Below are 13069 nucleotides of genomic sequence, written 5' to 3'. Positions count from 1 at the left end.
CAACTCACAAAAATCAACTAAAATATAATCTGACAATTTTATTACTGGGCTCTTCTACACATTAAAAAGAAAAACAATATATTCCTTTTACTAAAGACAATAAAGGTCCTCCTGTTTTTCACTATAAAAGTGCCACATTTAAACACTGTTTCAATGTTTAGGAAGGAAGTTTGAAGGAAATGGTGACACAGACGTACTGTGGGAATTTCAAAATAAAGGCATATATTAAAGATAACGATATGTATCAATGTTTTCACTTTGCATTGATGATATTTGTTTGTTGATTACTGAATTGTTACACCTCTACCTGTAAGGTATTTTACAAAACTATTTTAATGTAAAATTATTAAGAATCATTTCAACTGATGATTAAATCGGTATTCTACGTTGAAGTATCAGAGTTGGTCTTTGGAAAGAAAGCGTTGGATTGGTACATCCCCATCACAAAATGTTGATGTGTGTGAGTGTAGGTTCAAAGGCCTTTACATGTTTGTATTTCTGTGTTTCAGAGTACAGCCGTTTTGAGGCTAAGATCCATGACTTGAGGGAACAGCTGATGAACAGCAGTATGGGCTCTGGCACCACGACGCTAAGGAGCAACCCAAAGAGAGGCTTCTACATCAGGTCTCTCTCAGACGCACACAAACACATCTATATGACCACACTAGCCAACATTATGTTATGCATAATTAGCCAAAACTAAAGCTTTGTTGCTAAGTGATATGCTTTGTTAACCAGCATTATTTGTTAGGACTTTATATGTGAGATGACTGGATTGCTCTGCACTTAGAAAGCTGAATGGTTTTTGTCATAATTTGGGCAAAGCCAGTCATCCACTAAAGCGCCGATTTGGTGCTAACTGTTGAATATATGAAGTAACTGAAGAGACTTTATAGAGCTGAATGTTAACTTTTGAAAGTGAAGCCATCATTGTCACTGGACATAATTTGATTATTAGAAAAAAATGATTACTGCATTCAGAGTCTCTGTCGTTTTGTGAGTAAAAGCCAGAATAGAGAGATAAAATGATAATTTAAGGCACTATGTACAACAAATCACAGTACACTACATACCATACAAGAAAGAGATTAATGTACAGTATGTGATTGTAAATACTGAATATTCAAAAAGTACAATGAGCTGAGCAGTTCATTCCCTCTTAACAGCCAATACAAACAGTTTTTAAAATGTTGCCCTTTTTTTTAATAAGGTCAATATCTTTTCTTGGCTTATTCTGGCTCATGACTTATAACTTTTAATATAGGGATTTTACAAAATGTGCATTTAAAAAATGAATGATAGAAATAGTACATTAATCACAGGCTGTATAGCTAGACACCCGATCCCATCAACTCCTTTCTTAACAAACTCAAGTCAGGGCAAGCCCTGCTCAAAGCGCAGGACAGGCCTGGATCAACACAAACTGTGTGCAATAAAGGTTACAAACTGTAAAGCAATAAATAACAGTAAGCGTATATCAGTGTGAAGCTGCTACAGTCCAACAAAGAGTGAAGACACCACAGAACGACTCACAGTGGCTTTACGTGTATCTTGCATATTCAAGGTATTCACTGCCCCTACTTAACTGCAAATACTAGTAAAATGCCATTGCATTACTGTGTTTACTACAATTCACACAACACATCTTAATGTTTACTGTACATAATGATATACAGTAATCTGCACCACATTTAGATTTCCTGTGTACAGTAAATAAAACCCTGTAGACTTAGCCTACTGCATGTACTAGTTTGGAACTTCTGTGCTTTACACACAAATACAAGACATCATCATGTGCCAAATTATACTTTACACAAGCAAATGCCAATTTGCTGCAGAGCAGGATCCTTGTGTAACGTTTTGTAAATGCCCATTTTATACCATCTATGGTAAATACAGTGAGATAAACTCTATATTAATACAAGACAGAATACAAGATGATGATGTGTAAATTGATGTGTGATCAAAACAACGTCATAAAGAGGTAATGCAAAATAAAGCGAAAACGCTACCACAATGAGCAAACAAAGAAAAAGTAAAAAGGGAATATGGGTCAAACATTTAGAGGAACTTCTTCCTTGATTTCCTGTGTAAACTGGTGATAAAGTCCTCTCCAGGTCCAGGTGTGACTCAATAACCAGCAGTGACAGGACAATGAGAATGGTCTGCTCTGGGTCACGCTATTCACTCTGAATGTCTCAAGTTACACATAATATGGGTTTTAACAATCCGTTGATACTGACAGCAACAACAGCTCCCATAATGCCTCCCCATAGCTCAGAGTGTGAAGAAATATGCTTTATCGTCCTGCTTCGCTCCATAACTATGGCTGACAGTGAGGCTGTATATATATGTGCGTTACAAACAGGGCTAACATTTCGGTTTAGCCTAGACGTATACATGGAATCGGAGTTCCGGGCTTCCGGTGGATTCGCAATGCATGCTGGTATTTTTAATGTCTGACCACCCAGGGAACCATGTCGAGTTTCATAAACAAACTTTGAACGAATACAAAGAAGGCAAAGCATTTAGACTGTTTGACTCTGGCTGGTTGAAACAAATATCTTTCAATCCTCTCACAGATTCTGAGTATTGCTTTTTGAAAGTGTGTTTGTTAATTATTATAAAGCTCAATATATAGAAAGTACATTTGTCAATATATAAATCAAGTAGATAGACTACATACCCCAGGTCGAGTTCAGGATCAGGGAATTCATTTGTTGGTTTTCCTTGCATGAAATGCTCACTGCAAATCCGCAAAGATTTCTTGGGCTCCCAAGACTTCCCATTGTAATCCTGTCTCTTTACAGCTTTGGTCCATGCTAGCCTTCTATCATTGTTCTTTAGTGCTGTTGGAAATGGAAATAGTTCGAACAGGGGCTTGCAGTCGCAATTCTTGCAATCGTGAAGCTTACAATGAGATTCTGCCCATTTATTTAGCTTTCTCCCACTGTTTGAACATCCTTTCACCACACAATGTCAGTGTCCAAATCCCATAACTAGAAGAGCGATGATTACACACTAAAAACTAGCCAAATATAATGTAAACACGCAGAGAAGAAATCCAATATGGCGGCCCTTGTAGAGTTGGTGCTCACTTTTCTAGGCCCGCCACACCAGCATGCATTGCGATTCCACAGGAAGCCGAAACTCCGATTCCATGTATTATGTAGGACTTCACATAAGATGTACCTGAATGGCTGAATGACAGAATCACCCATTGCAAAAAGTTGCTTATCAGATGAAGGATGGGTATAAAAACAACTAGAGGGCAATTCACGGCAGAATCTGGGGTGTAGTAACAAAATTGGGACTTATGTCAATGGAAATTATGAGCAAACGATCCCCATTTTAAAACACTTATCAATCCAAGATGGCGCAGAATTTCTTCCTTGCTTACTGAGTGAAGTTCTGCACAGAAGCACAGCGTGCAGTGCTGCCACTGGTGGCCAGAAACAATATTGCATTAATACTTTATGTAGCAGGATGTGTTTTTGTTTTTCTGTAAATCAAAGAAAAGAGGATTTCTGAAAAGATTAATCACGGTGCTTTCACAAACAGTGCTGTGTGATTTATTTATTATTTATAAGTGGTTACAACTTGAATTTGCTATTAGAGGTCATAAATGCATCCATATTTTTCAATTTGGGACAGCCTTAACAAAATGGCATTTTGTATTTGGATATTTCTCTGTATATGAATAACTTTTAATGAGCACTCGTAATGTATGCAGTATGAGTTGTTTTTAAACAGTGTGATAAACTAAATGTTCTAATTATGAAGCTACTTAAGCAAAATGTAAGAAGATTGTTGATCATGTTGGTGTTCTAGTTGTTAAATAGAATTTAAAAGAGTTGTTTTATTAAGTCACTGACTTGAATTCTTCCATCACTCAGGGCTCTTTTCGACTATGACAAGACTGCGGACTGTGGCTTCCTCAGTCAGGCACTGGGCTTCAGGTTTGGGGATGTCCTGCATGTGCTGGACTGCGGAGACGAGGAGTGGTGGCAGGCCCGTAAGGTCAGTCCCCAGAACGAGGCTGAGGAGGTCGGCTTCATCCCTAGCAAGCACAGGTCAGACTTTTCCCTGTGAGTGAGTGTGGGAGGTCTTACTTTTTTTTACTTTTTTCTTCAACAATCACTTAACATCTTAAGTAAACCTTTCTAACTTCATCACTCTGTCTCCAAAATGTCACATTTTTGTTCTTCCTCCTCGTCTTTACAGGGTGGAAAGAAAAGAGTGGTCTCGTGGTAACACCAAAGAGAGGGTAAGTTCATTCTGGTGCTGTTTGAATGAGTTGTGACTCTCAAACTGCCTCCCAGTGTGTAAATCTCTGCTCTGGTTTCTATTGCAGGACCATGGTCGAGACAGCATGGGCACTCTAGGTAATTAGAATAAAGCATAAATGTACTTTGCATTGACACTGCAAGCTACCATTTACACATGTTACTGACTTTAGCTGACTACAGTTAACACTGTAGTAATGGGCAGCAACACAGGAACACGATTTGCTGACATACAAAAAAACATCTCTCTTGTTTTTAGTTACATACACTTTATGTATGTAAATTGTAATCAGAAACACTCTGTAATACCCATGACATGACAAGATTAATTGCTCAATTAAAGGTGCATTGCCTCCTGCAAATGTGTTACTAACTGCAGCTACAGAGCAGTCCCTTCTACGGCTGAACAATTTATCGGAATTTAAATGAAATGGCAATATGGACGAGTGCAGTCCAAGTCACAGGAGACACAATATTTGTTAGAGGAAAGGTATGTGACAAAATAACATTCTAGTGCTGCAGAGTTGTCCCGGCCTACAAATCTTATTCTACAGACTGAAAAGATCTTTGTTTGATACAGATCCTAGCAAAAAATCACACCATCATCATTTTCATATATTTTTCAATGAAAATGTGGATAATGATGCAAAAATGATCATTCCCTCCAATATAGTGAATCATATCGCGAATGCAAAATCATCTGTAAATGCCTCACAAACCAATTTGTGGACATTACACAGACTGCCAAATATAAACTGACCATTGTGTACATTTTCTTACGATCTGTAGTCCAAAGCACACCTGTCACTAACGACATATTGAAGCGTATACTCAGGGGAAAATATACAATACTGAACAGTGGAATCTGGCTACGGGGAGGACGGCGGCAGAACCAGCAATAAATACACTTTATTATTCAAGCTCTGTCTGCCCCGTTGTCGCCTCTCCTCAGTAACCTCCAGCTGTTCACACAACTTTTTAAAAGCACAAACAATGAAGCGAGCAGCGAGCAGTCAGCGTCAGAAAACTGAGACTCTCTCGCCAGGTGAGCGACATGTTTTCCTCCCAGCGGAGGACAAAGCACCTGTCGCCCGTGGCACTCTCGGAACACACAGCGGACTGCTACCAGTGGGCCCTTAGCCCACATAGATTCATTTTCGGCTGGGTTTTTTTTTTGTGCCTATTTTTGGAGTGCCTGTGCACCTTAACACTCATCGACGGATCATGCCGTCACAACAACGTAAAGAATAAACGCATGAATGTGAATTGCACCCTTATCCACTTCTCTCTACAATATGATGTATAGACTGCGACATTTGAACATACATTAAATTCAGTACACACAAATACACACGCACACACACATTCACACTCATAAAATGTAATTTATAATGGTTTTCTCTGAATGCTTTTATGTTCTGTCATCAGGGAGAGATAAACCCTCACAAAGTTATGAGACTGTCACCCAAGTGGAAGGTAAGGTCCTATAGAAGTCCGTTATTTAAGGCTTTTATATTACATTTCTGTTTGTATTTGCCTGTTCTGAATGTTCCTACTCTCTTTCTTCACTCTTTCTCTTCGTGCTAAGTTCATTATGCGAGGCCCATCATCATTCTGGGTCCCTGTGAAAGACAGGATAAACGATGACCTGTTGTCTGAGTTCCCTGATAAGTTTGGATCTTGTGTCCCACGTAAGTAATTACGCTGTCAGTCATGGAGCCTGATCTGTTCATTGTTTATTTTTATTTTCGTGTCACTGCTGCCACCTGCAGCCATTTTAGGGGGATGTCTGCATAATGCATCCCTCCCAGTAATTGCTTCGATTTTGAGCATCAAACTGTATGTGTGTATGCTGCTTTTATTGTTTTGTTCTCCCCCTGACAGACACCACACGGCCCAAGAGGGAATATGAGGTGGATGGGCGGGACTATCACTTCGTGTCATCACGGGAACAGATGGAGAAAGACATCCAGAGCCATCGGTTCATCGAGGCGGGCCAGTACAATAGTCACCTGTATGGCACCAGTGTGCAGAGTGTCCGCGAGGTGGCTGAGCAGGTGCGCGGCAACATGTTGTACCAGGAAATAAAAATAAATGTCAATGATGAAATTCTTTTAAATCCTTTTTAGCAATCGGCTTACTTACTTCTACTAACTATTTGTTCTACAATGATAAGATTAAATAGATAGATTAGTTTATCAGTAATCAGGAATATTTCCTAATTACAAGTGTGTGTTCAACATTTTTCAACTTTTTTTATTAAATGAATCCTTATCATTTCTTTCCCTGCACATGTGCACGAGCAGCAGGGGAAACACTGCATCCTGGATGTATCGGCCAATGCTGTGCGCAGACTACAAGCCGCTCAGCTTCATCCCATCGCCATCTTTGTCCGGCCCAAGGCACTGGAGAATGTCTTGTACGTACTTCAAAAGCTATTTATACATTTTTAAATGTGTGGTTAACATACAGTGCTGCGCATGATGGAAGTATGTGTTAAAATGAAGATGTTGTGTGTGATGTTAACAGGGAGATCAACACTCGCCTGACTGAGGAGCAGGCCAGGAAAGGAATGGACCGAGCCCTCAAACTAGAACAAGACTTCCTAGAGTGTTTCTCGGGTAAGAGCGGAGCGTTTGTGTCTATATGATGGGAACACACAGAAATGATGTGTACACACAGAGCATGGGATTTCTAAGTAGCAAACTGGTCTCATGTATACTGTTTGTGGATTTTGGTTTGGATTATGGCAGCACCAGATGGTAAACGTGAGTTTATACACCCGTGTGTTTGCGCTCCGCTGTACGCTAATCTATTTGATGTGAAGTGGTGATTAAAAGAAATCCTTAATTTTATGTTTACGAGACTTTTGAAACAACAGGTTGCCCACATTTACGGTTTATTGCTGGCGCTCATGTGCACACTTCAGAGTGTGATACTTGCATTTCACTTTTTTTCAATTTAGTTTTATTGTTTAATGCCAACAAATGCCAATGATAAAACAAGCCTCCTCCACAAAGATGGACTTCACTTTTCCATGTTCTGAAAGTGTTGAATAAGAGAATGAACGCCTTCTAGGGGGACATTTTAACATTTATGGGACACATTTAGGGCAAATCACAGCGGTCGACAGAATATAAATGATAGGTTTCCTTACAAATTTGGCGCTGTCGAGAATTTATAACAAATCATGAACAGCTGTCATATGTGACATTTTATCAGCCACTCAAAGAATACGTGTGAGACTGAATAAATATGTGGGAGACCTTGTAGAAATACATACATAATGGAAATGTGCCTGTTGTTTAACATTTAGATTTCACACGATTTTTACACAGATATTTATAACTAATTATTCCCATCATTTTCTTGCAAACACTTCTGATAAACGTCATTCCTTCCCTTTTTGCCTTTCTTTCTTTTTCCCTAATGATTCCATTTTCCCTGCTTTCTCTTGTCTCTTTTCTCTTTTCTTTACCATTTTTTCTCTCCACCCCTCATGGCTCCCCTCACACTTCCTGTGTCCTCCTGCAGCTGTCGTGGAGGGGGACAGCTTTGAAGAGGTCTATCACAAAGTAAAGACAGTGATCGAGGAGCAATCAGGGCCTTACATCTGGATCCCCACTCGGGAGAGGCTGTGATGCTGCACCCGTACAAACCACCCCTTCCTCACAACCACCGACCGACACCACCCTTCACCCTCACGGCCAAGCCAGCCTCGCCTGCCTGTCTGTCCTCCAGCAAAGTCAGTGCTTAGGCAATCACTGAGAATGACACAGAGAGACAAATGCATACTAAGACAAACACAGAGACCAAGACAAACACAGGAAGTGACACAGCGAGGCAAAGAACGACCAAAAAAGAGACTCTGAGACAGATGTGAGCACAGCGATGTGTAATTAGACTGAAAAGACTTCATCAGTATTCCACTTTAATGAGGCAGGACTGAGTATTGAGGCCCTGTTCACACTCAGCATTAAAATGCATCTTGGCCACAAGTTGCAGTTCTAAATACAGCTGCGAATGCACCCGGAACTGGGGACGCAAATGTCCTAAACACAGTTGATTAGGTGTTGCCAAACAACTTGGTGTGTAACGTATGTTTTCTCTGTTTAGATGCAGTTTCCCAAAAAATAAAAGCAAAAGGGAAGCGAAATCCAATCACAAGTGATTTAACTTGAGAGATTTCAGATGCATTCTGATGCCAGGTGTGAACTGCAGTCCATCTGGATCTCAACACAGTCGGGATATATCTGGACATTAGGTCTGAACAGGGCTTGAAAGAGAGCAGAGGGTGACACAGCAGGGACGGACCCCGAGGTAGTATTAAGACCACCTCACCCTCCCCACCCCTCTCACGCCCCCATTGAACACCTCCACGCACCTATGTCTGAGATGGAGGTGTCCAAAAAAAGACTCTGGTCCCTCTTTTTATATCACCTCCTGGCTTTCTCTCTTCCTCCTCCTGTCAGCTCTGCCTTGTTTCAGGACAGGAAAGGAGGACGACTGAGAATGGGGCGCCCACATCCTGCTGAGTCCCTCTTGATGAGGAGTCTTTTCTCGGCAAAGAGTCCCTTTTTCTCGTGTATCTCCTCTCGGTTCTGAGCGTGAACTCCGAATAACACCTCAGTGACCAAGACTGACATTTGCTCAATCACCCATGTTGAATATTGCGAGGCATTATTTAAAGGCAGTTCAAATAATTATAATGATAAAAACTCATATGCTGAATTTGTGCATGCATCCTCAAAGACAATGGAGACAGGAGATAAAAACAATGGAAGAAAAAAAATCAGACTTATAAAAAGAAGAAAAAAAAAAAGGATAAAAAAGAAAGTAAAAGTAGGATGTTTTCTCTTTCTCCACCTCCATATTGTGGAGGAGTTTTTTAGCATGTCTCATGAAGGAAGAAGAGAAGAGAGACACGGTCATGAGATATGGTCATGAGAGGCCAAACCTGAGCACAGTAGATGCTCTGACATGCAGTTTAGCCTCTGCTCTCTTACGCACACACACTCACGCACCCTTACACAAACACACCTATCCACCGACACACACACACACACACACACACACACACACACACACACACACACACACACACATACACACACACACAAACACACGTAGAGTTGTAACCTTAGCTGTAACCTAGCACACTCCTCTACAGGGCGACTGGCTGTTCTGACCTGCTAGTCAGAATCCAGGATGAATGTTATCTCTCTAGGCACAAACAGCAGAGCTTCATCGCACCACAGCCGACTCACCGATCACTCTTCCAAAAGAATCCCTCAGCCGCAGACGTACACACTGTTTCCAGTGGCCTCAGTAAAAGCCATGGCGTGTGTGTGTGTCTGTGTGTGTGTGTGTGTGTGTGTGTGTGCGTGTGTGTATGTGCCTGTGGGTCTCTGTGTGTGCACATTCATGTGTGGAAAACTCCTCTGTGTGGGAGGAATAGGTCTTCTTTTATTATCTCTCTTCCACTTTTTCTCTGCTTCTTTCTCCCTCTTGTGTCCACACAAATTAAAGCTAAGTCATGTTTAACAAATAAATGGCCTATATATATAAATATAAATATAAATATAAATATGAATATAAATATATATATATATATCTTTTTTATGACAATTTCTAACGGGACTAAGTCTGTAAAAATCAACATCTCCAAACAATATTCCATTGATTCCTTTGGGTGATATTGCAGTTTGGTTGTTGAATTTACTCACATTCCCATTTTATTGTTGTAAAACGCAGCAAAAAGCTATACAGTAATAACTGAACCGTTCAACGTAAAGCAGACCTCACACTAGAGCTTTGAACTGACATATTTGACATGTTCTTGTGTACGTTGAAAAAGAATCGAAACACATGTACAATGCAGCCGTGTGTGTCTGACTGTGCGCGTGCATATGTGTGTTTGCTGCTTGTGTGTGTGTGTGTGTGTGGGTGACTAGAAAGTGTGTGTTGTGAATAAAATATAAATGATACTATATGAGAATATCTATCCTTTATAACATCCACTGGTGGTTATAATGTATAATACATTAATGGGTGGTGTGCGTATGTGTGTGTGCCAGAGCGAGAGAGTGAGACACGCACATGAAGATGTAGTGCAATACTGCTATGATGTTATGCAATGAAGATGGTTTTACGTGTGTCTAAGATTAAAACAGTATTTATAAAGTTTGCACTGATGGCATTATATGCTACAGGTATCAGCAAGAGAAACGACGGTGGACTCCAAGGTTTTATGAGCATGTGTTTGTATTTACTTATAATTTGTTCTGAATTATAAGAGTGAAGGTGGAAGTATTGATGGAAGTGACCATTCATATTTATTGTTTCTTTATTTTTGCTCACTCGCTTCTCTCAGCTCAAGGCGGAAGCTTGCGAATGACAAGTATCACGTTTTTGTTTATGATTTATTATTTATTTAGAACAGGTTCCATCTCAAGTCTGTATATTTTTGTATTTATTTTTTTTCCACATTGAGAGAGCTTTAGGGTCTCGGCCAGAAATGCTGTAAATATAATAGAGATGTTGGAGTGCTGTGTGGCTTTATATTTAGCCGTGCACACTGCTGAATGGATGCAAGTATAGGATCCAACAGAGCCACAGCCCAGTTCAAATGCTCAAACACAGAAACAACATTTGCACACTCCGGGTGGGCATCACACACACACACACACACACACACACACACACACACACACAAAGATATCAGCACATCCATTGACATTTAGACATTGAGAGAACCACAGAAACAACACATGACAACACATCCATGAATGGAATAATATGTTTTAAATTTCTTTATTTGAGGGTTCAATGTATTTCTTAATATCTCTCTCAGCCATCCGTATCATAGTGTGATATTCCTTATAAAAATATATGAATTTTTACAGAAAAGACTGATTACAAAGTTACAACAAAGTCAACTGATGCAGAAAAATATATTTAACAATGACAATATCAAGCAAAATAAAATGTTCCAGTTCAGTGAAGCGCTTGTTGTAAATTAGCTATAAAATAATAAAATGAATTTAAAAATGCTTTCTGAAAATGGACTCTGCAGCCTTGTTTTTTTTCCGTTTGTCTGTGTTGATGATTTGAGGCCTCACAGTTCCACAGGTGGAGGCTGCAGGGAGGCAACAGTGCGACCAGGGGAGGGCACTCATTCTCCATTTTCAGCTGCTTATACAAGCTCCTCTCAGCTGAATTTGCACGTACTTGCTGTGGCTCTTATTTGCTGGGAGCTCCACCACCTCCCCCTCTCTCATCAGGGAAACCATTTTCTCTTTAGAAAAGCACACAACGAGGATCCTTCCGTTTGATTGCATGTAATGCTATAGTGTGTGTGGGTGTGTGTGAGTGCGTGTGTGTGTGTGTGTGTGTGTGTGTGCGTGTGTGTAAACAGGCAGACTTTCACACTGTGTGTGGGTGCTATAATCATATATCCTTGTGCTTACCTCAGGCTTGTAGCATATTTGTATCATCTGTACAGTTTTTAAAAGGCACAATCTGTGATTCAAATTTAAAGGAAATTGAACAAATGACTCCAACTACCAAAACACAAAACATAACCGAAAATGACCTGTAATAAGATTCGGCCTGTTGTTGCCCATACGTGTAATTTGACCCTGTTTTCTGATGAATCATCAGTGTGTATTCACAGTGGGTAAAACAATAAATATATTATGAAGGTTTAGGAACAGACAAATGGAGTAATGGAATGACATATTGCTCCTTTAAAATTATACTTTAACACTAGAAAGGCCATTGAGAAATAAAATCCAACAAGCTGACTGTGGATCAGTTTTAACAAGATCATGCTTTGCAGCCAAAGATTTTTCAAAACCACAGAAATACATTATTTTAAATGCTCTGCAAAATCTAATATACAAAACAGGTTGAATTTTTGGGTTGATGTCTATAAAATAGTTCTAAAAAATATCTGGTGAGGGCATAAGAAAGTCTGGTTTTTAATATCTCATTCTGTGTACAAATAATATACTGTAGCTTCAATTAAGAGCCTGAATAAACTCAGACATTTTCTCCCCCGTATACCTGTTTAACAGGACACTTGAAAATGTATAAAGGCTTTCAATGATTGCAGTAAAATACTCAAATCTACTTATCCATTTTCTCCTCCACTTGTTCAGGGTTGAAGGAGAAGTTGTATTTTACTCCTGAAATTCACAAACATCAATCACCATGTCGATCACAGCCTCGCCTCTACCGTATTATGACACCTGCAAGTATTAGAAAGGATTTGACAGAGAAAGGGGAGACCATCAATCAAAGGTCATAAACTGGATTTGAACCTGCAAACTGGTATGTAACTAAGGCCTTAACAGCTTTCAGGTCACTTCCCTGCACATGTTACTGTTATCTTCCTCAGCCCTTAACAGGTGTCTGCTCTATACAGGGATGTAATGCATCTTCCCACAAGCTGGTGGGAGAATGCACTGTTGGATCCTAGATCAAGACAGATGCCTCGCAGATGGATTATTGAAAGATTTGCCAAAGTAATGTGGTTACTCCAATTTAGGCTTTGAAATTTCCTTCTAATTAAGTAACTGACAAAACTCTCTTTTTAATCATTAAAGTGATTCATGTTTTGGGAAATCTTGAAACCGTGTGTATCACAGATGTACGCACAATCCATTGCCAACATCCTGTTTTACAGCCAGGGCGGACAGTCATTTTTAAACTAAAGAGGAATGAGAAATGAATGCTTCCTAATGGAATAATCAAATCAAGCCAGGCATAAGAATCACATT

The 13069-nt window shown here is 39.8% G+C and overlaps 1 protein-coding gene across 1 annotated transcript in view; it reads left to right on the top strand.

Moving 5' to 3' along the window:
• Positions 1 to 11339, top strand: part of dlg4a (discs, large homolog 4a (Drosophila)) — a 44962-nt gene extending 33623 nt beyond the window's left edge. Inside the window, 11 exon segments of the mRNA XM_029447717.1 lie at positions 510 to 624; positions 3897 to 4073; positions 4225 to 4267; positions 4355 to 4385; positions 5715 to 5762; positions 5875 to 5906; positions 5908 to 5977; positions 6171 to 6343; positions 6593 to 6705; positions 6816 to 6907; positions 7821 to 11339. Of these exon segments, the coding sequence (XP_029303577.1) occupies positions 510 to 624; positions 3897 to 4073; positions 4225 to 4267; positions 4355 to 4385; positions 5715 to 5762; positions 5875 to 5906; positions 5908 to 5977; positions 6171 to 6343; positions 6593 to 6705; positions 6816 to 6907; positions 7821 to 7927 (1001 nt within the window). The 3' untranslated portion in view covers positions 7928 to 11339.
• The last annotated feature ends 1730 nt before the right edge of the window (positions 11340 to 13069 follow it).

This window comes from Cottoperca gobio, chromosome 14, assembly GCF_900634415.1.
Source record: "Cottoperca gobio chromosome 14, fCotGob3.1, whole genome shotgun sequence".
Classification (NCBI taxonomy): Eukaryota; Metazoa; Chordata; class Actinopteri; order Perciformes; family Bovichtidae; genus Cottoperca; species Cottoperca gobio.
Note: the sequence above shows the minus strand (reverse complement) of the source record. Positions and strands in the feature narration are given on the sequence as shown.